The sequence below is a fragment of the Pleurodeles waltl genome, chromosome 3_1 (genome assembly GCF_031143425.1).
Source record: "Pleurodeles waltl isolate 20211129_DDA chromosome 3_1, aPleWal1.hap1.20221129, whole genome shotgun sequence".
NCBI lineage: Eukaryota > Metazoa > Chordata > Amphibia > Caudata > Salamandridae > Pleurodeles > Pleurodeles waltl.
This window is the reverse complement of record NC_090440.1, coordinates 980,926,300-980,952,448: the sequence shown is the minus strand read 5'-3', so window position 1 is coordinate 980,952,448 and position 26,149 is coordinate 980,926,300. Positions and strand designations below refer to the sequence as shown.

The 26,149-nt window shown below is 44.0% G+C and overlaps 1 protein-coding gene across 8 annotated transcripts in view; it reads right to left on the bottom strand.

Moving 5' to 3' along the window:
- The window catches only part of PHACTR4 (phosphatase and actin regulator 4), a 370,026-nt gene that overhangs the window by 69,649 nt on the left and 274,228 nt on the right, over positions 1-26,149 (bottom strand). For all 8 annotated transcript variants that reach the window (XM_069224100.1, XM_069224106.1, XM_069224104.1 and 5 more), the window contains 2 exons: positions 25,345-25,909; positions 24,527-24,768 (listed from right to left, as the gene is read on the bottom strand). In XM_069224100.1, coding sequence (XP_069080201.1) covers positions 24,527-24,768; positions 25,345-25,909 — 807 coding nt within the window. The remainder of the gene's footprint in view (positions 1-24,526; positions 24,769-25,344; positions 25,910-26,149) is intronic.

The window sequence follows — 26,149 nt, the reverse complement described above, 5'->3', positions numbered from 1 at the left end:
CTTACCTCCCCCAGGAACTGTTGAAAATTGCAGTGGCCACTTTTAAAATAGCTATATGTGTTTTATGTAAAATGTATATATGCTATTGTGATTATTCAAAGTTCCTAAAGTACTTACCTGCAATACCTTTCAAATGAGATATTACATGTAGAATTTGAACCTGTGGTTCTTAAAATAAACTAAGAAAAGATATTTTTCTATACAAAAACCTATTGGCCTGGAATTGTCTTTGAGTGTGTGTTCCTCATTTATTGCCTGTGTGTATGTACAACAAATGCTTAACACTACTCCTTTGATAAGCCTACTGCTCGACCACACTACCACAAAATAGAGCATTAGTATTATCTCTTTTTGCCACTATCTTACCTCTAAGGGGAACCCTTAGACTCTGTGCATACTATTCCTTACTTTGAAATAGTGCATACAGAGCCAACTTCCTACAGCTTTTTTTCCATTTGCATTGTAAAGTGGCAAGTTATATTTTCATTTTTTCATTTATCTATACAGGTGATCCTTGTACTGTCTCTTAGGTTCCAGTGGATATCTTCAATATCATCGGTTTGTTGAAGCCATAAGTAAGCCAACTAAAAAATCTGTTAGTTTGGGTTGGTGAGATTACAAGGGGGGGGGGAGGTTGCCTTTAAGTGTAAATCCATTTCTGTGAGGAGTTATTTATTCCATTGTCTATTGCTCCTGGTCAGGTCTGCTGATGTTTCTTTTGGCAGGCAGGTGAAATTTGGGAGTGATGGTGTGGTGATGGCTCCATATTATAGGGTAGTTTTTTTAGCGTCCAGCACGCAATCGCTCAGGCCTGTTGTAATCTCTGTGGGCTTTTAACCACACCCACTCTTGATATTCATTCTTTGTTGTGCTTGTCTTAAATGCTTCATTTTTATTGGTGCGTTTTGTGAAATGTTCCTCCTTTGTGTACCAGTTCTCTCCAAGGCGATTTCACTAAGTGAACATTTTTGTTGGCCATCACACTACATCAGGCTTCCTCCTATTACAGAGTGTGATGGCCCCTCCTCCAGTTTTGGTATGCCTTTCATCCCAGCCGTGATCCGTTCTAGACATTCACGCAAGGAGCCAATAACTCTTGCGCTCACACTCATGGTGACTGGGGTGCTTTGAACTGAACTGACTTGATTCTGTCAACTGTTTTACTTTTCATTTTCAATTTATGTGGCAAGAAAAGTCCAGTTAGGAATTTACAATGCTAATAGTTCTAACTCGATCAAACGTGAGACCCATTGCATTGCAAATGCTTGTGTGTTAGGAAGGTGAAAATTATGTCCTTGGTATGTCCTACTGTACGTGTGGGTCCTTGAGGATTTGTGTTAAGCCAGGATGGTAAAAAAAAAAAAAACATACTAGTCCCATCAGGTATAACCACTCCCCTACAATATGGCTGACAGTTTTGTCACTCATGGAAACATCAGCCTCTCCAGAAAGGAAATAAACTATCCTTGCACTTTTGGGCCCCTGCATGCCTTTACACAAAGTGCCCACAACTGCGACACCTATGTCAAGCTTCCACCAGGTGCACTGCAGACACTCTGAGCCACTGGCTAATCAAGCACACTGCTCAGGCTGCTGCTCTTGGTGCCCCAGTTGATTCACTTCAGTGGCCTCAAACCTTTGCATCTCTAGGCCCCAAACTTTGACTGTGGTGTCCCAAAACGTCTCTGCTTTCTACAGTAAGTTCTGCTACGCTACCACGGCATCAGGCCACTTGACTCTCACCCATTCCCTTTGTTCTCAGCAATTTTGGACACTGATACATGGCCCAGGACAGCATCAGAGACATCTCTACAGCAGAGCTACTTGGATATGTTGTTCCTGGGCAACCATCCTGCTCTCATCTCCTACAAATATATACACAATAAACAAAATATTTGCAAATTTAACTATACTTTTTCTCTTCCCACACAAGGAAATTCCAATGGTACTTCCTACATCCCCTGCCAATTGTCACCCAGAGTCCAATACTTTGAACTTGACACCACAGCACCAGACATCTTAACATTCCAACATGTAAATATCACATCAATGTGTTAAAGTGATCAGGTAGGCAAAGAAACCAGCAACATGGCATTGTTAATTAGGACAATTGATGCAATTTGTTCACTGGTGTAAAAAACAAGTTACTTACCTTCAGTAACTATCTTTCTTGTGGTACTCCATCTAATAGCAGTTTCCTCAACTTTAGAATATCCCCAGGAGCCAGACTGGACTTAGAGAATTTTAACAGTAGTACGCTTCTGCACAAGCAGGTGATGTGGTGCAGCTCTGTGCAGGATTTGTAGCAAACAAGATGTTTGACTCCTTTTCCTCACCCTCAGATGTAGAGCATAAAACAATCATCGGAGGCAGAGTGCTGATCTTGAAATTGGTGTTTTCTTTCTTTTTTTAGACATTCAAGAGGTCACTCCTCAGAAAACGAAGGTGGGAGGGCAGTAGGGAATCTGTGGTTAGACAAGAACACCTACTAGAAAAAGCACTACCGAAGGTAAGTAGACTATTCTTTTGATGGATACTTCTAATCTCAGTTTCTTCACCTTTAAAATGGATACCAAAGTACTACCACACACAGGTGCAAGTGTTTGCAAAGGGGACTCGAGATCAAAATGTCTAGTAGGATAGACTGAGCAAAGTGATAGTCTCATCGTACCCGGCTGTCAAAGCAGTAGTGCTTCACAAATGTACGTACCCACACCCAAGTTGCAGCCTTGCAGACATCAAGAACAAGCCCCCCTCTTATCAGTGAAGTAGGCTTGACATTTGGTTTGGCAGGAAACATGTCAAACTGTTAATGAAATGCATCATGTGTGGAGCCCTGAACAAGGACAGTTGGTCCAGTAAACACAAATACTAAAAGGGCCAATAAGTAATGTGTCTCAGTGCCCACTACGTTACCCCGCTGGGCTGAGGGGAGAACAAAACTAAAAAAAATAAAAAAATAAACATTGGAAAGATTGGCCTGCAAAGCTTCAGTGTCTCAGGCACTACACCAGGCAACAAATTTGTCCCAGCATAGATGGACTTCATGAAAGGGAGTCTGGTAGCAAGGAAAACATCCACCGCCTCATTTCACAACTAACACATTCAACTGCCACCATTCAATCACCATGCATGTTGACTTAAGCTGTGGGGAATCAGATGCAGAGCTCTGTCTTGCTGCAGAGACAAGAGGTCCTAACCAGACATTAAATGCTCAAGCTCTTCAGCTCTGCGTACCACGCTTTACTTGTGCAGTCTGGGGCAATCAAGATGTCTCAAGCGTAGTCTCTCCTGATCTTCAGAACACAAGGCAGAAGAAACATTCTTTGGGAATGCCTGCAGAAGTCATTTACTTCAACCCACCTGGAATGCTTCTCTTAACATGTACCTTGGTGGAATGCCAGCATGCTAAATTGTTTATAGGTGTCCTACACCACCTCATGATGGGGACTCCACTAGTGATCTGCAAGAAAACACATGTTCAGTTAGTCCTCTATGGCATTCAGAGACCCAGCCAGGTGGTTGGCGAACAGGATGATGTTCTAGTGTTCCAGCCACTTCCAGTGGCACCTAGCATCCTAGCACAAATGACTGAACACCACTCTGCTTGTTGCAGTACCATATGGCAGGAAGAACTGCACCAGTCTTCCTTAAATGGGTGGCAGGAAGGCCTTTAAGGTCAAATGGATCACTCCAGTAGGTCCATGCGATGTAGGCTATCCACTGGAGACCAGAGGCCTATCCTTCCACCTCTCCCGGATGTCCCACACCCCTAACCCAGCAGCGTCATGTGTCACTACTGTGAGCTATAGGTGTGGAAGGGAGAGTAGCCTGCAGTAGGTCAGGTTAGTGACTGAAGATCCTGACCAGTCTCCCTTGAGGTATGAATGGAGTTGGTGAGGAAGACTTGATACAGGAACCATTGGACTGGAGGGTCCACTGCAGGGCCCGCAAGTGCCAACGGGTAATCAGGATGAGGAGAATACAGGAGGCCAAGCCTCAGAGCCATCTTCACTAAAACAGATGTCCGACCCTGAACATCAGGGTCATATCCTGACTATTCTGTATGCCACCATTTCCTGAACTGCCCGATTAATTTAATGCTCATTGACAGGAATACCCAATTAAGTCAGGAGTTTGGCTGTCCTTCGGAAGTAGTCTACGACTGAGATGAGTCCACATTCACCAGCAGTTTAAGAACTTCTAACCTCCTGCAAGTATAAGGATGCCATCCAGACTCCTGCGTCAGAACTGACAGGATGTGTATCAGAGTGAACATTTTGAATCTGTCCGTCCGCAAAAAAAAATGTTCAGTGGAAAGAGGTACCAAATGAGCTAGAGGCCTCCATCCCTCTTCAGAGAGCTGAAGTAATGCAAGCAGTATCCTTCCTCCTTCTCAGAGTTCAGTGCCCTCTCTGTGACACCCTTAGACAACAGGAGGTTGACTTCTTGCATTACAATTGTAAAGCGCTCCTCCGAAAGTCCCTCCAGTGTGCAAGAGAGGCAAGATGGGGAGGTGACGAGGATAGGGCACAGTGCCTTTGTGCAGTTTGTAACATCTGTTCAATGTGATTGACCTCCAGCCAGGGAAGAAGTCCTGTATTCTGCCTATGAGCCAAGAGCTTAAGAGGGTAAACTGAAATGGGCTGGTGTCCACTGCAGTAGGGCAGGAATTGGAGGATTGCTGCTGTTGCTGATGATTTTAATGCAATCTACTGGTGCCATGTCCACAGCCTTGAAAAGCTTGTGTTGTTGCTGTAATACAAGTTGGGAGGACTCATGATTTCAGAACCAGCCCCCTGGAACATAATTAGAATTTTCAGGTTTGAGGAGGATATTGTTTAACTGGTGTCAGTAACCCTAGAGATCTTGCAGCAGCACAACTGTTCTTGAATCATTCCAGTGTCACAACAGCCTTTTCTCCAAAGAGCAAGGATCCATCAAAGGACACACCTACAAGGCATGTCTTCTCAGTAAGTCACTGCTGTCAATAGCTCAGCTGATAATGTCTTTAGTGTTTAGTCTAGCTTGGTGCACATACTAGGCTGCATACTGACCATCATGTATCTCTTGGGCCACTGAGGACCTGAAGTTGTCTAGGACTGCCACATGAGATATTTCTTGTCATATTCCAATACAGGCAAGTATAATAGATTTAAGGGCTAGACTAACTAAAGAAAATGAATGTGATGGAACAACTAGTTCCTAAACAACTACTTGCCTAAATCACTGCTGCTAAACAACTAAAAAGTCTCAACAACGAGGTACTGAACAACTAGTGTCTAAACAACTATTTTGCCTGTATAACAATTGCCTGAACAAAGAATTTTTTTTTTTTTTTTTTTAATGGTTTATTAGTTGTTTAGAATATATATATAGGTTGTTTAAAACTGACATTTATATAATTCTAAACAACTAATAAAGATTTAGAATATATATATATATATATATATATATATATATATATATATGGAAAATGTCACTTACCCAGTGTACATCTGTTCGTGGCATGAGATGCTGCAGATTCACATGCTGTGCACATCCCGCCATCTAGTGTTGGGCTCGGAGTGTTACAAGTTGTTTTTCTTCGAAGAAGTCTTTTCGAGTCACGAGATAGAGGGACTCCTCCCCTTTCGGCTCCATTGCGCATGGGCGTCGACTCCATCTTAGATTTTTTCCCCGCAGAGGGTGAGGTAGGAGTCGTGTATGTAGTAATAGTGCCCATGCAATGGAGTAAGTATGTATGTACATAATGTGGCTAAAAGTGATACATTTACAAATTTACAAATGTACAAGTTTAATTTTTTGTCAACTTAAAAACTGCTACAGGCTCCCGGGGAGGTGGGAGGGTGCATGTGAATCTGCAATGTCTCATGCCACGAACAGATGTACACTGGATAAGTGACATTTTCCGTTCAATGGCGTGTGTAGCTGCAGATACACATGCTGTGCATAGACTGGTAAGCAGTTATCTCCCCAAAAGCGGTGGTTCAGCCTGTAGGAGTTGAAGTTGTTTGAAATAATGTCCGTAATACTGCTTGTCCTACTGTGGCTTGCTGTGTTGTTAACACATCCACGCAGTAAAGCTTGGTAAATGTATGCGGCGTAGACCATGTGGCTGCCTTACAGATTTCAGTCATTGGTATGTTTCCTAGAAAGGCCATGGTAGCACCTTTCTTTCTAGTGAAGTGTGCCTTTGGTGTAATAGGCAGTTCTCTTTTTGCTTTTATATAACAGGTTTGAATACATTTAACTATCCATCTGGCAATGCCTTGTTTGGATATTGGATTCCCTGTATGAGGTTTCTGGAAAGCAACAAACAATTGTTTTGTTTTCCGAATTTGTTTGGTTCTATCAATGTAGTACATTATTGCCCTTTCGATGTCTAATGTATGTAATGCTCTCTCAGCTACAGAATCTGGTTCTGGAAAGAAGACTGGGAGTTCCACTGTTTGATTTAAGTGGAACGGTGATATGACTTTAGGTAAGAATTTGGGATTTGTGCGTAGAACTACTTTATGTTTGTGTATTTGTATAAAGGGTTCTTGTATGGTAAAGGATTGTATTTCACTTACTCTTCTGAGAGATGTGATAGCTATTAGAAAGGCTACTTTCCATGTTAAGTACTGTATCTCACATGAGTGCATGGGTTCAAATGGTGGACCCATGAGTCGTGTTAATACGATGTTGAGGTTCCACGAAGGAACTGGGGGTGTTCTTGGTGGGATAATCCTTTTCAGACCCTCCATAAATGCTTTTATGACTGGGATTCTGAATAATGACGTTGAGTGCGTAATTTGCAGATAAGCCGAAATTGCAGTCAGATGTATTTTAATGGATGAAAAAGCTAACTTGGACTTTTGCAAGTGTAGTAGGTAGCTTACGATGTTTTTAGCAGATGCGTGTAATGGTTGAATTTGATTATTATGGCAGTAATAAACAAATCTTTTCCACTTATTTGCGTAGCAATGTCTTGTGGTTGGTTTCCTAGCTTGCTTTATGACCTCCATGCATTCTTGTGTAAGGTCTAGGTGTCCGAATTCTAAGATTTCAGGAGCCAAATTGCTAGCTTGAGCGACGCTGGATTTGGGTGTCTGATCTGTTGTTTGTGTTGAGTTAACAGATCTGGTCTGTTTGGCAGTTCGATATGAGGCACTACTGAGAGGTCTAGTAGCGTTGTGTACCAAGGTTGTTGTGCCCAAGTTGGTGCTATCAGTATGAGTTTGAGTTTGTTTTGACTCAATTTGTTTACTAGATACGGAAGGAGTGGGAGAGGGGGAAAAGCGTATGCAAATATCCCTGACCAACTCATCCATAACGCATTGCCTTGAGAGTGAGCCTGTGGGTACCTGGATACGAAGTTTTGGCATTTTGCGTTTTCTTTTGTTGCAAATAGGTCTATTTGCGGTGTTCCCCATCTTTGGAAGTAAGTTTTTAGTATTTGGGGATGAATTTCCCATTCGTGGATCTGTTGGTGATCCCGAGAGAGATTGTCGGCTAACCGATTTTGAATTCCTGGTATGAACTGCGCTATGAGGCGAATGTGGTTGTGAATCGCCCAATGCCATATCTTTTGAGATAAGAGTCACAAATGTGTCAAGTGTGTCCCTCCCTGTTTGTTTAGATAATACATTGTTGTCATGTTGTCTGTTTTGACAAGAATGTGTTTGTGGGTTATTATTGGTTGAAATGCTTTTAACGCTAGAAATACTGCTAGTAGTTCTAAGTGATTTATGTGAAGCTGTCTCTGCTGAGTGTCCCATTGTCCTTGGATGCTGTGTTGGTTGAGGTGTGCTCCCCACCCTACCATGGAAGCATCCGTTGTGATTACGTATTGAGGCACTGGGTCTTGGAAAGGCCGCCCTTTGTTTAAATTTATAGTATCCCACCATTGAAGCGAGGTGTATGTTTGGCGGTCTACCAACACTAGATCTTGAAGTTGACCCTGTGCTTGTGACCATTGTGATGCTAGGCACTGTTGTAAGAGCCGCATGTGTAATCTTGCGTTTGGGACAATGGCTATGCATGAGGACATCATGCCTAGTAGTTTCATTACAAATTTTACCTGGAATCTTTGGTTTGGGTGCATGGCCTGTATTACGTTTTGGAATTCCGGTACCCTTTGTGGACTTGCAGTGGCAATCCCTTTTTTTGTGTTGATTGTTGCTCCTAAGTACGGTTGTATTTGACACGGCTGTAGGTGTGATTTGTTGTAGTTGAGTGAGAACCCTAGCTTGTGAAGGGTTTCTATTACATACTTTGTGTGTTGTGAACACTGTTCTTGCGTATTGGTTTTGATTAACCAATTGTCTAGGTACAGGAACACATGTATTTGGTGCCTTCTGATATGGGCTGCCACTACGGCAAGGCATTTTGTAAAAACTCTTGGCGCTGTTGTTATTCCGAATGGCAACACTTTGAACTAGTAATGTACTCCTTGGATTACAAACCTTAAGGACTTTCTGAGGGAAGGATGTATGGGTATATGGAAATACGCATCCTTGAGGTCTAGTGTTGTCATGTAGTCTTGTTGTTTGAGCAATGGGATCACGTCTTGCAGTGTCACCACGTGAAAGTGATCTGATTTGATGTAAATGTTTAATGTTCTGAGATCTAGGATGGGTCTTAGAGTTTTGTCTTTTTTGGGTATGAGAAAGTATAGAGAGTAAACCCCCGTTCCTTTCTGATGAATTGGTACTAGTTCTATTGCATCTTTTTGTAACAACGCTTGGACCTCCAGTTGTAATAGATCCATGTGTTGTTTGGACATGTTGTGTGTTTTCGGTGGGACATTTGGAGGGAATTGTAGGAATTCTATGCAATAACCATGTTGGATAATGGCTAGGACCCACGTGTCTGTTGTTATCTCCTCCCAGTTTTGGTAAAAATTTGTTAGTCTCCCCTCCACTGGTGTTATGTGTTGGGGATTTGTGACACTGAAGTCACTGTTTATTTTGCAGTGTTTTGGGACTTTGGAACTTCCCTCTAGTTTTAGGGAACTGTCCCCCTCTGTATTGTCCCCGAAAACTGCCCCTCTGATACTGGCTCTGGTATGTGGGTCTTGTTTGTGAGGTTGAGGGTTCTGTGTTTTGTCCTCGAAACCCCCCTCTAAACTGTGTTTTCCGAAATGTGCCTCTGCTCTGTGGGGAGTAGAGTGCGCCCATGGCTTTGGACGTATCTGTGTCCTTTTTAAGTTTCTCGATAGCAGTGTCCACCTCCGCCCCAAACAACTGCTGTCCGTTCAAAGGCATATTCAACACCGCTGGTTGAATTTCCGGCTTGAATCCTGAGGTGCGTTGCCATGCGTGTCTCCGTATGGTGACCGCTGTATTTACAGTCCTAGCAGCTGTGTCTGCTGCATCCATTGCCGACCGTATCTGGTTGTTAGAGATACTTTGGCCTTCTTCCACCACTTGTTGTGCCCTCTTTTGGAACTCTTTGGGTAGATGTTCTATGAAATGTTGCATTTCGTCCCAATGAGCTCTATCCTATCTAGCCAGCAAGGCCTGTGAATTTGCAATGCGCCATTGGCTGGCTGCTTGTACCGCGGCCCTTTTCCCCGCTGCGTCGAACTTGCGACTTTCTTTCTAGTGGAATGTGCTCTTGGTGTAATAGGTAATTCTCTTTTTGCTTTAATATAGCAAGTTTGAATACATTTAACTATCCATCTGGCAATACCTTGTTTGGATATAGGATTACCTGCTTGAGGTTTTTGGAAAGCTACAAACAATTGTTTTGTTTTACGAAACTGTTTTGTTCTGTCAATGTAATACATTAGTGCCCGTTTTATGTCTAATGTATGCAAGGCCCTTTCAGCTACTGAGTCTGGTTGCGGAAAGAAGACTGGGAGTTCCACAGTTTAGTTTAGGTGGAATGGTGATATGACATTTGGTAAGAATTTTGGATTGGTACGGAGAACCACTTTATGTTTATGTATTTGTATAACGGGTTCTTTAATAGTAAATGCTTGTATTTCACTTACTCTAAGCGATGTGATAGCTATTAGAAAGGCTACTTTCCAAGTCAGATATTGCATTTGACAAGAATGCATGGGTTCGAATGGTGGGCCCATGAGTCGTGTTAATACAATATTAAGGTTCCACGAAGGTACTGGTGGTGCCCTTGGGGGTATGATTCTTTTTAGTCCCTCCATAGATGCTTTAATGACAAGAATTCTAAAAAGTGATGTTGTATGTGTAATCTGCAGATAGGCAGATATTGCAGTGAGATGGATTTTAATGGAAGAGAATGTTAGATTAGACTTTTGTAAGTGTAATAAATAGCTTACAGTGTCCTTTGTGGCGGCATGTAGTGGTTGAATTTGATTAGTGTGGCAGTAGCAAACAAATCTTTTCCACTTGTTTGCGTAACAATGTCTTGTTGTAGGTTTTCTCGCTTGTTTAATGACCTCCATACACTCTTGTGTAAGATTTAAATGACTGTATTCTAAGACTTCAGGAGCCAGATTGCTAGATTGGGCGATGCTGGATTCGGGTGTCTGATCTGTTTGTGTTGTGTTAACAGATCTGGTCTGTTTGGTAGTTTGATGTGGGGTACTACTGATAAGTCCAACAGTGTTGTGTATTACGGTTGGCGAGCCCAGGTTGGTGCTATGAGTATTAGTTTGAGTTTGTTTTGACTTAGTTTGTTGACAAGATAAGGAATGAATGGGAGAGGGGGAAAAACGTAAGCAAATATCCCTGACCAACTGATCCATAGTGCATTGCCCTTGGACTGAGGGTGTGGGTACCTGGATGTAAAGTTTTGGCATTTTGCGTTTTCTTTTGTTGCAAATAGGTCTATGTTTGGTGTTCCCCAGCGGTGGAAGTGATCCTGTAGGATCTGGGGATGTATTTCCTATTCGTGAGTTTGCTGGTGATCTCGACTGAGATTGTCGGCTAACTGATTCTGAATGCCTGGTATGTATTGTGTTATTAGGCGAATGTGGTTGTGAATTGCCCAATGCCAAATCTTTTGTGCTAAGAGACACAGTTGTGACGAGTGTCCACCCCCCCCCCCCCCGTTTGTTGATATAGTACATTGTTGTCATGTTGTCCGTCTTGACAAGAATGTGTTTGTGGGCTACTAGTGGTTGAAACGCTTTTAATGCTAGAAAAAACACTAGCAGTTCCAAGTGATTTATGTGAAGTTGTTTTTGTTGATTGTCCCATTGACCCTGTATGCTGCGATTGTTGAGGTGTGCACTCCACCCCACCATGGAAGCATCTGTTGTGATAACAGCTTGAAGCACTGGGTCTTGGAATGGCCGCCCTTTGTTTAAATTTATAGGGTTCCACCATTGAAGTGAGGAGTGTGTTTGGCAGTCTATCAACACTAGATCGTGAAGTTGACCCTGTGCTTGTGTCCATTGTTTTGCTAGGCACTGTTGTAAGGGCCGCATGTGTAATCTTGCATTTGGGACAATGGCTATGCATGAGGACATCATGCCAAGTAGTTTCATTACAAATCTTACCGTGTAGTGTTGGTTCGGCTGTATGCTTGATCTTACATTTTGGAACGACTGAACTCTTTGTGGTCTTGGAGTGGCAATTGCCCTTTGTGTGTTGAGTGTTGCTCCAAGTATTGTTGTATTTGGGATGGTTGCAGATGTGATTTCTGGTAATTTATAGAGAACCCCAGTTTGTGTAGAGTTTTTATGACGTATTGCGTGTGAAGAAGACACTGTTGTTGAGTGTTGGTTTTTATTAGCCAGTCTAAATATGGGAATACGTGCATGTGCTGTCTCCTTATGTGAGCGGCTACTACTGCTAGGCGTTTTGTGAATTCCCTTGCGGCTGTTATTCCGAACGGTAGTACTTTGAATTGATAGTGTATGCCGTGCATTACAAACCTTAAGTATTTTCTGTGAGAAGGATGGATGGGTATGTGGAAATACGCATCCTTGAGATCCAATGTTGTCATGTATTCCTTCTTTTTTTAATAAGGGAACTACGTCTTGAAGTGTTACCATGTGGAAGTGGTGTGATTTGATGAAGAGATTCAGTGTTCTGAGATCTAAGATAGGTCTTAACGTTTTGTCCTTTTTTGGAATCAGGAAATATAGTGAGTAGACGCCTATTCCTTTTTGATGATTGGGTACGAGCTCTATTGCTTGTTTTTGTAGTAGTGCTTGGACCTCTATTTGTAATAGGTCTAAGTGTTGTTGGGACAGTCTGTGCATTTTGGGTTGCACATCTGGCGGGAATCTCGTGAATTCTATGCAATAGCCATGTTGGATAACTGATAGGATAGGACCCATGCATCTGTGGTAATATGTGTCCAGTTTTGGTAGTATGTGGTTAGCCTCCCCCCCACTAGTGACAAGTGTTGGGACATTGAAGTCACTGCTTGGTCTGGCTTGGTTGTTTGGAATTTTCCCCTTCCTCTTGGGAATTGTCCTCTATAGGAACCACGAAACCCTCCCCTTTGGTATTGTGCCTGATAGATGGGTCTGGTTTGAGAGGTGGAAGGCTCAGATGTTTGTTGCCGAAATCCTCCTCTGAATTGAGGTTTTCTAAAGGTGCCTCTGACTTGTGGGGAATAGAGCGCGCCCGTGGCTTTTGCCGTGTCTTTGTCTTTTTTCCATTTTTTCAATGGCTGTATTGACTTCCAGTCCAAACAACTGTTGTTGATTAAATGGCATATTTAACACCGCTTGTTGGATTTCTGGCTTGAATCCAGAATTTCTCAGCCATGCATGTCTGCGAATGGTCACAGCCATGTTGACAGTCCGTGCTGCTGTGTCTGCAGAGTCTATTGCGGACCATATCTGGTTATTAGATACGGCCTGTCCCTCTTCCGCTACTTGCTGGGCACGTTTTTGGTGTTCTTTGGGCAAGTGCTGTATGATGTCTTGCATCTCATCCCAGTGTGCCCTGTCGTAGCGTGCAAGTAGGGCTTGTGAATTTGCAATTCGCCATTGATTGGCTGCTTGTGCTGCCACTCACTTGCCCGCTGCATTGAATTTTCTACTTTTTGTCAGGTGGTGGAGCGACTCCTGACGATTGAGAGTTTGCTCTTTTCCTTGCCACCCCTACAACCACTGAGTCCGGTGTGAGTTGCTGTGTTATGAACACAGGATCTGTTGGGGGAAGGTTTGTACTTTTTCTCATCTCTAGGCATGATAGCTCTTCCCTTTACAGGCTCCTGGAATACCTGTTGCGCATGCTTGAGCATGCCTGGGAGAATCGGCAGACTCTGATAGGAAGCGTGGGTGGATGCCAGAGTGTTATAAAGGAAGTCATCCTCCACTGCCTTTGTGTGCATTGCTACGTTGTGGAACGTAGCTGCCCTGGATAGTACCTGCGTATATGCAGTACTGTCTTCTGGGGGTGACGACTTTGTTGCATAACATTCTGGACTGTTATCCAATACTGGTGGATCATATAAGTCCCATGCATCAGCATCGTCCTGTGTCATCCCAGCATGTGTGGGTGACTGCATTATAGGCGTTCCCACTGGTGACAATTGTTGTGAGTGAGGTGGGGATGATTGTGGTGAGAACATCGGTTGTGGAGATTTGTCTCTAACCACTTTTGCCTTAGGTTGCATTTCCGTCTCCTGCAATGCAAGTTTCCTTTTTAATTTGAGTGGAGGTAAAGTTTGTATCTTGCCAGTCTCTTTTTGAATGTGTAACCTCTGTTGTGTATGTTCAGGTTCTTCAATACCTAATTCTTGCTCAAATCAATGTCTTTCCTTGAGTTGGCTGGAAAGTCCTTGCTCTTCTGTAAAAGAGCTTCTTTTCGGCTCCGAGGCTGCTTTTTTCGGTACCGAGGTGTAGGAAGTTGGCTCTGTATGTACTATTTCAAAGTAAGAAATAATATGCACAGAGTCCAAGGGTTCCCATTAGAGGTAAGATAGTTGGTAAAAAGAGATCATTCTAATGCTCTATTTTGTGGTAGTGTGGTCGAGCAGTAGGCTTATCAGAGGGTAGTGTTAAGCATTTGTTGCCGGTCCCAGGATGCTTGTTTCCGGTCCAGTGAGGACCTGGCTTGGCAGTTCGGTCTGGACTGTTCCCATGAGGAACAGGGTCAAGACTGATTTGCATATGGCTGGGTCCAAACTGGGGTGGCATGGTGAGCAAAAGAACGATGGATTAAACCCAGATCCATGACTGGGGGTGAGTGTTTGACAATGTTCAGCATTCCGTCCATCACTTGTTGTTTTTGTTAAGCATTTGTTGTACATACACACCGGCAATAAATGAGGAACACACTCAAAGACAATTCCAGGCCAATAGATTTTTGTATAAAAAGTATATTTTCTTAGTTTATTTTAAGAACCACAGGTTCAAGATTTACACACAATTCTTTAAATGAAAGGTATTTCACTCGGGTATCTTAGGAACTTTTAATCAACAAAATAGCATGTACGGTTTTGGCAAAAATGGCAATAAGCTATTTTAAAACTAGACAGAGCAAAGTTCAACAGTTCCTGGGGGAGGTAAGTATTTGTTAGTTTTTCAGGTAAGTAAAGCACTTACAGGGTTCAAAGTTGGGTCCAAGGTAGCCCACCGTGGGGGGTTCAGGGCAACCTCAAAGTTACCACACCAGCAGCTCAGGGCCGGTCAGGTGCAGAGGTCAAAGTGGAGCCCAAAACGCATAGGCTTCAATGGAGAAGGGGGGTGCCCCGGTTCCAGTCTGCCAGCAGGTAAGTACCTGCGACTTCGGAGGGCAGACCAGGGGGGTTTTGTTAGGCACCGGGGGGGACACAAGTCAGCACAAAAAATACACCCCCAGCGGCACAGGGGCGGCCGGGTGCAGAGTGCAAACAGGCATCGGGTTTGCAATAGGTTGCAATGGGAGACCCAGGGGTCTCTTCAGCGATGCAGGTAGGCAAGGGTGGGGCTACTCGGGGTAGCCACCACCTGGGCAAGGGAGAGGGCCACCTGGGGGTCGCTCCTGCACTGGAGGTCGGATCATTCTGGTCCTGGGGGCTGCGGGCGCAGTGTCCTTACCAGGCGTTGGATCTTTGAAGCAGGCAGTCGCGGTCAGGGGGAGCCTCTGGATTCCCTCTGCAGGCGTCGCTGTTGGGGCTCAGGGGGGTCAACTCTGGCTACTCACGGGCTCGCAGTCGCCGGGCAGTCCTCCCTGTAGTGTTGGTTCTCCACAAGTCGAGCCGGGGGCGTCAGGTGCAGAGTGCAAAGTCTCACGCTTCCGGCGGGAAATGTGTTGTCTTTAAAAGTTGTTTCTTTGTTGCAAAGAGGCTTCTTCCTTGGAGCAGAGCCGCTGTCCTCAGGAGTTCGTGGTCCTTTTAGATGCAGGGTAGTCCTCTGAGGCTTCAGAGGTTGCTGGACCCTGTGGAACGCGTCGCTGGAGCAGTTCATTTGAAGTGGGGAGACAGGCCGGTAGAGCTGGGGCCAAAGCAGTTGGTGTCTCCGTCTTCTCTGCAGGTTTTTCAGCACAGCAGTCCTTCTTCATCTTAGGTTGCAGGAATCTAGTTACCTAGGTTCTGGGGGCCCCTAAATACTCGATTTAGGGTGTGTTTAGGTCTGGGGGGTTAGTAGCCAATGGCTACTAGCCCTGAGGGTGGCTACACCCTCTTTGTGCCTCCTCCCTGAGGGGAGGGGGGCACATCCCTAATCCTATTGGGGGAATCCTCCATCTGCAAGATGGAGGATTTCCAAAAGTCAGAGTCACCTCAGCTCAGGACACCTTAGGGGCTGTCCTGACTGGCCAGTGACGACTCCTTGTTTTTCTCATTATCTCCTCCTGCCTTTCCGCCGAAAGTGGGGCCGTGGCCTGAGGGGGCGGGCAACTCCACTAGCTGGAGTGCCCTGGGGTGCTGTAACAAAGGGGGTGAGCCTTTGAGGCTCACTGCCAGGTGTTACAGTTCCTGCAGGGGGAGGTAAGAAGCACCTCCACCCAGTACAGGCTTTGTTACTAGCCACAGAGTGACAAAGGCACTCTCCCCATGTGGCCAGCAACATGTCTGGTGTGTGGCAGGCTGCTAAAACTAGTCAGCCGACACTGGTAGTCGGGTATGGTTTCAGGGGGCATCTCTAAGATGCCCTCTGGGGTGTATTTCGCAATAAAATGTACACTGGCATCAGTGTGCATTTATTGTGCTGAGAAGTTTGATACCAAACTTCCCAGTTTTCAGTGTAGCCATTATGGTGCTGTGGAGTTCGTGTATGACAGACTCCCAGACCATATACTCTTATGGCTACCCTGCACTTACAATGTCTAAGGTTTTGCTTAGACACTGTAGAGGCATAGTGCTCATGCACTTATGCCCTCACCTATGGTATAGTGCACCCTGCCTTAGGGTTGTAAGGCCTGCTAGAGGGGTGACTTATCTATACCTATAGGCAGTGTGAGGTTGGCATGGCACCCTGAGGGGAGTGCCACGTCGACTTAGTCATTTTCTCCCCACCAGCACACACAAGCTGGCAAGACATAAGACATGCTGCAGCCCTTAGAGGCCTTCCCTGGCATCAGGGCCCTTGGTACCAGGGGTACCAGTTAGAAGGGACTTACCTGAATGCCAGGGTGTGCCAATTGTGGAAACAAAGGTACAGGTTAGGGAAAGAACACTGGTGCTGGGGCCTGGTTAGCATGCCTCGGCACACTTTCAAATCATAACTTGGCATCAGCAAAGGCAAAAAGTCAGGGAGGAACCATGCCAAGGGGCATTTCCTTACACCCCCTCTCTGATATTGTGATTGGTAGGAGGGTTTTGTTTGAGAGGTGGATGCTTCTGTTGACTGTGGTCTAAAACCTCCCCTATATTGCGGTTTTCTGAATGTCCCTATGTACTGGGACGAGTAGAGCGCTCCCATTGCTTTGGCCGTATCATTGTCCTTTTTAATTTTTTCGATGGCTGTGTCCACTTGTGTGCCAAATAGTTGTTGTTGATTGAATGGCATGTTGAGGACAGCCTGTTGAATCTCAGGTTTGAAACCGGAGGATCTTAGCCAAGCATGGCGTCTAATTGTCACTGCAGTGTTTACTGTTCTCGCAGCAGTGTCAGCGGAATCTAATGCAGATCGTATTTGATTGTTCAATATTGCTTGTCCCTCCTCTACCACATTCGTTGAGCTCTTTTCTGGTATTCCTTGGGGAGATGTTGGATGATATCGCTCATCTCGTCCCAATGAGCTCGGTCATATCTTGCAAGGAGGGCCTGAGAGTTTGCTATGCACCACTGATTGGCAGCTTGTGACGCTACCCTCTTTCCTGCTGTGTCGAACTTCTTGCTCTCCTTATCTGGAGGTGGTGCATCTCCAGATGACAGAGTTGGCTCTCTTTCTCGCAGCTCCAACCACTACCGAGTTCGGGGGCAGCTGCTGTGTGATGAACACTGGGTCTGACGGTAGTGGCTTGTATTTCTTTTCCACTCTTGGTGTAATGGCTCTTCCTTTCACGGGCTCCTGAAAAAATTGTTGGGCATGTTTAAGCATGCCTGGGAGCATAGGCAGACTTTGGTAGGAAGCATGCTTTGAGGACAAGGTATTAAAGAGAAAGTCGCCCTCCAACGGCTCTGTGTGCATGCTCACTTTGTGGAATGCAGCAGAGTTAGCAAATACTTGAGTGTATGAGGTGCTATCCTAGGGTGGAGAGGGTTTCGAAGGATAGCACTCCGGGCTATTGTCCGACACAGGGTCATCATAGAGGTCCCAGGGGTCCGTATCCTGTTGCGACTGCACAGTGTGTGTGGGTGACTGCAGTGGGCGTGGCAAGAGGTGAAATTGTTCTTTGAGCGGAATGCAGTGGAGAATGTTCTGGGGAAAACTGGTGTGACTGAGATTTTTGTCTAGGCACTTTAGCCTTTGGCTGCTCAGTGTCTGAACGTCCTTGGAAAGCCAGTTTCCTTTTGAATTTGAGAGGAGGTGCAGTTTGGATCTTCCCAGTATCCTTATGGATCCGTATCCTTGCCTGTGTTTCATCAAACTCCTCCATTTGGTGAAGTTCCTCCTCAAATCTGTGCCTCTCTTTTAATTGTTTTGAGATTCCATGTTCCTCAGTGTACGAGGCTTTTTTCGGCTCCGAAGCCGGTTTTTTCGGCATCGAAATTCCCATGCTGACAGTAAGCCTCGGCTCCGAAAGACTGTTTCGAGGCTTCGACAAGTCGATGTTGAGTTTTCTCTGTCACGGGTTCTCGGCTGGAGTTCAAAGACTTCGGCGCAGATTTGCCCTTTTTCGGTGCCGAAGGTGTTGCTTGGTCACTGCTTGATTTCTTATGGGTCGAGCCATAGCCTTCCGGCAGTGGCGTCCCCAAGGCCTTTATTTTCGTTTTGGACTGACTCTGGACTTGGGTCGGGGCAGGCGTACTCACGTGCTGGCCTGCTGTAGGTGGTTGGTCTGCTTCGGAGTTGTCTGAATCGGAACCTTGGATGTAGATAGCCATCTCCTCTTCCTCAACATCGAGGTGCTCGGAACTCTGACGCCATTTGCAGTCGCCTCGCCCTTCGATCCCTCAAGGTCTTCTTCGTTCAAAAGGACCTGCAGGCCTCGCAAGTATCCTCATGGTGGTCCGGTGACAAACACAGATTACAGACTCAGTGTTGGACTGTGTACGGATACTTGGTGTGGCACTGTGGGCAGAAACGGAACGGGGTCCGGTCCATTAGGTTCTACGTTCTCTGCGGTCGGGCCGACTAGGCCCTGACTGGGCGCGGAAGCCCCGAAGGGCAACCAAAGCTGTGTTTTGCCAGTGTCGATGCAATATGTTTCGTGATCAAAAACAATACCGACGATTTTCGGTGAATTTAGTCTTTTTCCGAATCGAATACACGGAGCGAAGAGGAACATGTCCGAACCTGGTGACGGAAAGAAAACAATCTAAGATGGAGTTGATGCCCATGTGCAATGGAGCCGAAAGGAGGAGTCACTCGGTCCCGTGACTTGAAGACTTATTCGAAGAAAAACAACTTGTAACACTCCGAGCCCAACACTAGATGGCAGGAACAGTGCACAGCATGTGTATCTGCAGCTACACATGCCATCGAACACATATATATATACACACATACACAAATATATACACACACACATATATATATATATATACATACACACACACACACACACACACACACACACACACACATATATACTCTAAACAACTAATAAACTATAAAAAAGAAAAACTTACCTTAAAATTCGTTGTTCAGGTAATCGTTATTCAGTCAAAATCATTGTTTAGACAGTAGTTGTTCAGTAGTTCGTTGTAGAGACTTTTTAGTTGCTTAGTAGTAGTGGTTTAGGCAAGTAGTTGTTTAGGACCTAGTTGTTCCATCACATTCGTTTTCTTTAGTAAGTCTAGCCCTTAAATCTATAAATGCAGTTTGTCTTTTGGGTAGGTATACTTTTTGACTTTGGCAACACTGTACAGTTAAATGACTTATAGAAATCTTGCTGGATTTGAAAATCTGTTGCTTCCAGGGTGTTTGACGTATGATGGTGTGACAGTGAGCTAGTCGTCCAGTAAAAGAAACCGGGTTTAGTACAACAATACCTTAGTAGAAATCCTCCAGCACTACTTCTATGATGAATGAGGCAATCCGCTCCAGAATGCAGGTGGCACAGGACTTGTTTGATGAAAATTCCACAAATTTAATACATTCTACCAATGTTACAGGAGAAGCAGAATTGCAGGGTGTTGTCTTTAAAACAACAATTGTGGCAATTAGTAAAATTGTGCAAGAAAGAGACTAACAGAAGCTGGGAGATAATCTCCTTAAACAATTATATTGAGGTTTGTAGAGTACCAAGTGGCCTCAGAATTTTTATAACCCCATCGTATGCAAATCCGCACCCAAACCTTTGGAGGAATGGTCCGTATTAATGATGGCTACCTGTAAGAACATGCTGGAGCTTTTATCCAAGTATGCGGCGATGGAATTGACAGATCAGCGAGGAGATTGGGAACCTCAGGACAGCGCTAGAAAAGAACGTGGCACAAGATGAAGTCAAGAATTTCTACAAGGAGATGGAGGGACGACTCACCAAGTATGAAGAAGAAATTAAGTTGAAAAAGAAGAAAATTCTTAAGAGAAGACCGATTATGCCACTAGATGCATCCTCATCTTTGGCAGGAAGTTCGACCAGGCAAGAAAGGATTTTCGACAAAATGAGGCTTTAAGACAACAGGAGAATTCATCTTCTGAGTCAAGCGTGGAAAATGCCTCTGATCTTGATGAACAACCTGGCCCCGGTACTACCTCAGGGCAACCATGTACAACAATGGAAGAGTACAGTTTTTTTACAATTAAATCAACAACCACAAAGGAAGCCCCCAAAAGGAAGGGGAGAAGGCAGAGAAATAAAAAGATCAGGAGAGGTGGAACAGCAACAAGACACCGAGAAGCAAGTTGGGAGAAATTTGCGACAGGGCAGGAAAAAAATAACGGGTGAAAATAAACTCACTATAGTGAACATTTCCTCCCACACATTGTCCCATGATGAACGGACAGTTTGGGAATTGGGTTTGCCCTTCTGCCCTGTAGCTAATTTTGACTATACTAAGACCCGTATTGAAATTTTTCAATTTGTCAGGAAATTTAAACTGTTGAAGATTTTCACTCAACAGAAAGACAAATGTTTCCCACAAGACTCAAAAGGGGATACAGATGTTATGGACAGGCCTGCAGAATTGACCATAGGTGATATTGATGGTATAGCCACCCTAAGGGAATTGGAAGTAGGGGAAAGATTATGGGACACTGACAGATCTATTGCAGGAATTGGGATTGGATATTGGAGACGTGAGTGACAGTAGTTTTAAGCCTAAATCTAGGTGTAATCCCACGACCCCGCATGATAACATTGATGCTTTCCATTACGCAGTGGTTTTTGATCTTGTTAGATTATGTAATAACATTAAGGACATGTTTGCAAGTAATCTAACACCAGGCCAACGATAAGCGCTATTTTCATTAACTAAAGCAACTTCCTTTGTGATCAAACCAGCAGATAAAGGTGGGAATGTTGTTTTATGGGATTTGCAGGAATATCAAAGAGAAGCAAGGAGACAGTTGTTCTCTAAGTTCTATGAGAGTTCGACAGTGACAGCATATCGAACATCTAATACAATGTTTCATGACTTATTTGTTGAAAGCCACAACTACGGTCTCCTTACGGATGAACTAAAAATCTTGACAGTCAGGAAACCTACAGCACCTTGCTTCTATATGTTGCCAAAGATTCACAAGGACAGTCAGGACCCTCCGGGCAGACCAATAGTGTCAGCGAAAGGTAGCCTTTTGGAGAACACCTCAATATATTTAGACTATTTCTTATGTCCATATGTATTTAGCCTGGCTTCTTACTGTAGACACACTATGGATTTTATTACCAAGATACAAGATATTCCGCGGAAACCCCATTACATTATGGTGACCATAGATGTAGTATGATTGTACACACGCATCCCACATGACCTAGGAATTCGGGCATGTAAGCATTTTTTTTTTTTTTTAGGGATAAACCCATTAGGTTATATGAACATTCTGAATTGCTCTTAAAAGTGCTAAGGTTTTGCTTGGAGAATATTTTTTTCCTATTTGAGGATCAATGGTTTCGACAAATTACTGGGACTGCGATGGAGTTCACTTGCTACGAGTTATGCCTGTCTTTATATGGGTTGGTGGGAGACAGCATGTCAGATGCGAATGAGAAATGGTGTAAACATATTGTTTTTTGGACAAGATATATTGATGACATCTTTACAATTTGGGATGGCCCAGAGACATTACTATATGATTTTTTTGGACTGGTTACCCATTAATGATTTGAATCTCAAATTTACACATAGGATACGTACACAAGCTATTGAATTTTGGATGCTGAGGTTACAGTTGAAGGAGATACCCCACAGACTAAACTTTTTAGGAAGAGTACGGCAGGAAATAGTATCTTGCATGCCCGTAGCCATCACCCGCCTAAGCTTAAGAGGAGTATACCATATGGGGAATTACTCAGGGCAAAAAGAAACTGTAGTACATCTCAGAGTTTTCGAAATAAACAAGCAAATATGATCAGGAGATTTAGATCGAGGGGATATCCGATTAGAGTAATTAAAAACGCCTGTAAAAAAGTGGAGGAGGTCCAAAGGGATGATCTATTAATTCCGAAGAAAAAGAACAAAGATAATGAAAATACTCTGAGATTAATAACTACCTTTAATGCCTACTCTCCTGAAGTGAGGAAAATTGTAACCCAATATTAGCATTTGATAAAGGCAGACAGGGTAATTGGTCAGAAGGTCAGTTCCCAGCCAAAAATTACATATAGAAAGCGTAGTTTTTTACAGGATTTGTTAGTACGCAGTTATCAACTAGAAAGCAGGGAGACCTTCTTAGGCAAACAAAATGTTTTTTATAAATGTGCCAAGTGTAAGGCCTGCAGAAATAGTGTTAACTGTAAAGAATATCTCCTACCGACAGGAAAGGAAGTAAGAACCAAAAAATTCCTAAATTGTAATTCAGACTTTGCCATTTATGTCATCATCTGTCCATGTGGATTACGTTGTGTGGGCAGGACGATTTTTCTAATGAAAAAAAACGGATTTTGGAACATTGGCACGCCATAAAAAATAATGATACAACATATCCGGTGGCCCGCCATTGTAATTTGGTACAAGGAGGTAAAATTGAGGTAGTGTCATTTTTTGGAATTGACAGGGTGCCACAACATTGAGGGGGGGTGATAGGGAGCGGAGGCTCAGAAGGATGGAATCGGAGTTCATAATCTGACTAAACAGTAATCATCCGTGGGGTTTAAACCAGGCTGAGGAACTTTTTGTGCACATTGGGTAAATTTGACATTGTATGGACAATAGTGTAAATTATGATTGAGCTATTTGGGATCTGTTAATCTGACTTGTTTTTCAGCACTGGCCAGTACTCCTGGAATCATATTCCATTATGATGTGGATTATTTGTATGGTGGAACAGCAATACTACTGAGCATGTTGCTTTGAGATTAGGAAGTAATAATTTATCACTTTTTAACAATAATAATTTTTTCCTTTTTGGATGTAAATGTCCCAATTTAAAAATGGAATTCTTTTTTGTGTGTGTTTAAAATGTGTTAGTTTATATATACACACATTTGGGGTCATTTAAATTTACTTATAGGATTCATTTAGGATTTTTTCTATATCTATGATGGTTAATGTCATATGTTTCTTGGGGTGGGGGGGGGCCTCTGTAATGACTTAGGCCAATGAGGAAGACCGTTATGGTTGAAACGCGTTGCAAGTGCAAGTCAACATCGTAGCTGTTTGGAGTGCTGGTTGAAAATTGCAATTCTTTGAGATATATATATATATATATTATAAACAACTAATAAACCATAAAAAAAAGAAAAACTTACCTTAAAATTCGTTGTTCAGGCAATCTAGTTGTTCAGGATGTTTCCCAAAGAAAACATCTTCTTTCCGAAAGCAAAAAGTCTCGGATTCCCTATTTGGAGGATTTGTCAGAAAGAAATTCAGATTGACCATACTTGTCGAAATTTTAACAATTGGACTCTCCAGTGTAGGATGCTCTGTCAGATAGTCCGGCTGACCAAGAGCCGGTCTGTCACCAAGCCACAGCTCGACTGACTGTCAGTACAGGCTTGGAAGCGGATCCTAAAGGGCAGATTTCATCGGGGCAGCCCCCTGTCAGAAGTCCAAATGAAGACCCCAACGGCTTTGATGGGCCTGGAGATTTGCCAGAGGGAGCGGGAATCAGATCAAAAACTGCTGACTGGCCTTATTCAAGGCTGCCATTTGCTGTGGGATTGACGACAGCCAAGGAAACAAGGTGCACTGGGACAAATTCTGGGATTGGTTCAGATTCAGGAGACATCGATGTGGTGTATTGTTTATCACAAAGCTCTTGCATCTTCTTGCTAGATTTCAAATAGTGGAAAAGTGTTGTCTTGGCCTTCTTATGCCAGGACTTTTACTTATTGAAAGACTGAATGGGAAAGTAGATTTTTCAAGAGTGTCTCATAACTGGGACAAAGCCTGGAATGGGAACAAGACCTCTGCTTCAATTGTGACCTCTTATGAGTAGTAACATAAGAGTTTAGCTTACTGATCCCTAATCACCTCAGGGAGCACTAGGACATCATTGTTGCATGCCTTAAGGGTTGTGGCGAGAACCCAAGCACCATAGACATACCTAGTGTGGGCCTGTGACAGATATCGGATTCCAACTCGAAGTGTTGTTTTTGGTGGAGACATCACTCTCTGGCACAATATGAAAAAGTTTTGTTTGCCCCCTTTGGAGTGTTCGGAAGACAAAGTTGGAAGAGGAGCTCTGGATCTGCATCAAAGGTCACAGAAGGAAAGGAACTAAAATCAGTGCACAGTGGTAGTGCTTATATTCACTTCCAGTGTAGTGTGGAGAATTCTACAAACACATGCAAGCAATGTTGGAAGAATTCTCAGTATCAAATCTGGCGCCTGATATTCCAAAGGTGCAGAATCTGAAGTAAGAGGTATCCATCAGAAATCAAGAACATTTGTCCTAGTATTTTTAAGTACATCAGTGGGAGGGGCAAGACAGGGTCAAGATAAAAACAGATCTTACTGTTGCGGCTGTCATCTTCATCATCATCATCTTCTTCTTCCTCGTCGTCCCGGTATAGGATGGGGCCTTCAGAGTCCGAATCACTTGCCTCCTCTTCTTCTTCTTCCTGCACAGCTGAAGGCAAGGAGTTGGGAATGATTGTGACAGACAAGTTGTTTCCCATGTGAACATGGGGCCCTGAACTCGGCTCTGATTCACTAGACAAATCTTCCTCTTCCTCTTCATAATCTTCATCATCAGGCCTGAAGAAATCACACAGTAAGCACAGAAGGAGCAGGTGAAGTGCATATACACCAAACAAATGTAAACAGAAAAGGTGATCAGGGCATTGGAGAGTGAAAAGTGAGAAATGTGATACAAAGCAAGGGAAAGTGAGAATGAAATAATGAGATGGTAAGAGGGAACGAGGAAAAAATAGATAAACAAGTGAGTGGTTAAGAAGAACTAAAAGAGAACAGAGAAAAAACAATGCACTAGAAATGAACAGGAGTCAGACAAAGAACATGAAGTCAAAGAAAGAGAAGTGGAGCTACTGAAAAGGTAAGTTCGAAGAAGAGCAGCACAGAAAAAATGTTGACAGGCGAGAACAAAAGATCAAGAAAAAGAAAACGGGACTAAGAAGGAAAAAAGGTCAGGTTGAGGAGTGACCAAGCAACAAGAGCAAGACAAACAGAATATAGACTAAGAGAAAGTAACTGGTGATGGGGGAGAGCCAAAGTGTCAGCATAGAGGGATGAAGTAGTGAGGAATGGCAGGGAGTGAGATGCGCTAGGATTACGGGGTCGGCAAGTTAAAGGAGTAGATACTGCAGTACTCACACTTTGAGCAGCTCAATGGTCACCGGCAGGGAGTGGATCCGTCCTCCAGTGGAGCTGTCCTCGCTCACGCTGTCCTGGGGCTCAAACAATAGTGAGTGGGCCCGGTGCGTTCCCTCTGGGGTCACTGGTTGTGGGCTAGTGAGGGCCTGCTGAATCCGAATGTGGAGTGGTATCTGCGAAAGCCGAGAGGGTGCCTGAGATTCTCCATTATCTGACCCAGCCCGTCCTGTAAGCTCACGCACTGGCAGACTCTCCTCAGGAGGCTCTACAGCAACCTGAGGCTCCAAGATAAGCGGTATGGGAGGCTGGTACCGAGGAGCAGGGTGACGTGGAGGATTAGGTGGGATGTGAGTGGGTAGCGGAGGGGATGGAGGCAGTTGGATTTGAGCTGGCTCCACAGATACCAGCCGACTGGTCCTTTCACGTGGGTTGACTGGTGCTTTCGGGCCAGCAGGTGGCTCAGAGACAGAGTTCGGAGGCACATTCTTCTTTGGCACCAGTGGCGGGGACTGCTTAGCATTTACAGACACAAGTGCACTTCCCCCAACCACATGGGTCAACTCAGCTGAAACGAAAGAAAGAGTTGCTGACAGATGGTATACATTTTTTTTTTAAAAATCTACTGCCATGCAATAAATAGCTTTATATGCAGACACCTACATACTACTGCCAGGTTCTATTGATCGGTCATTAAAAATCTCTTTCTAGCCTTCAACACAATGCAAGGTTTAACATCAGAAAACAATAAACCAGTTACGTTTTAGGAAGGAACACAAGTTCAATGTCCTCTCAGTTGTTTCCTACT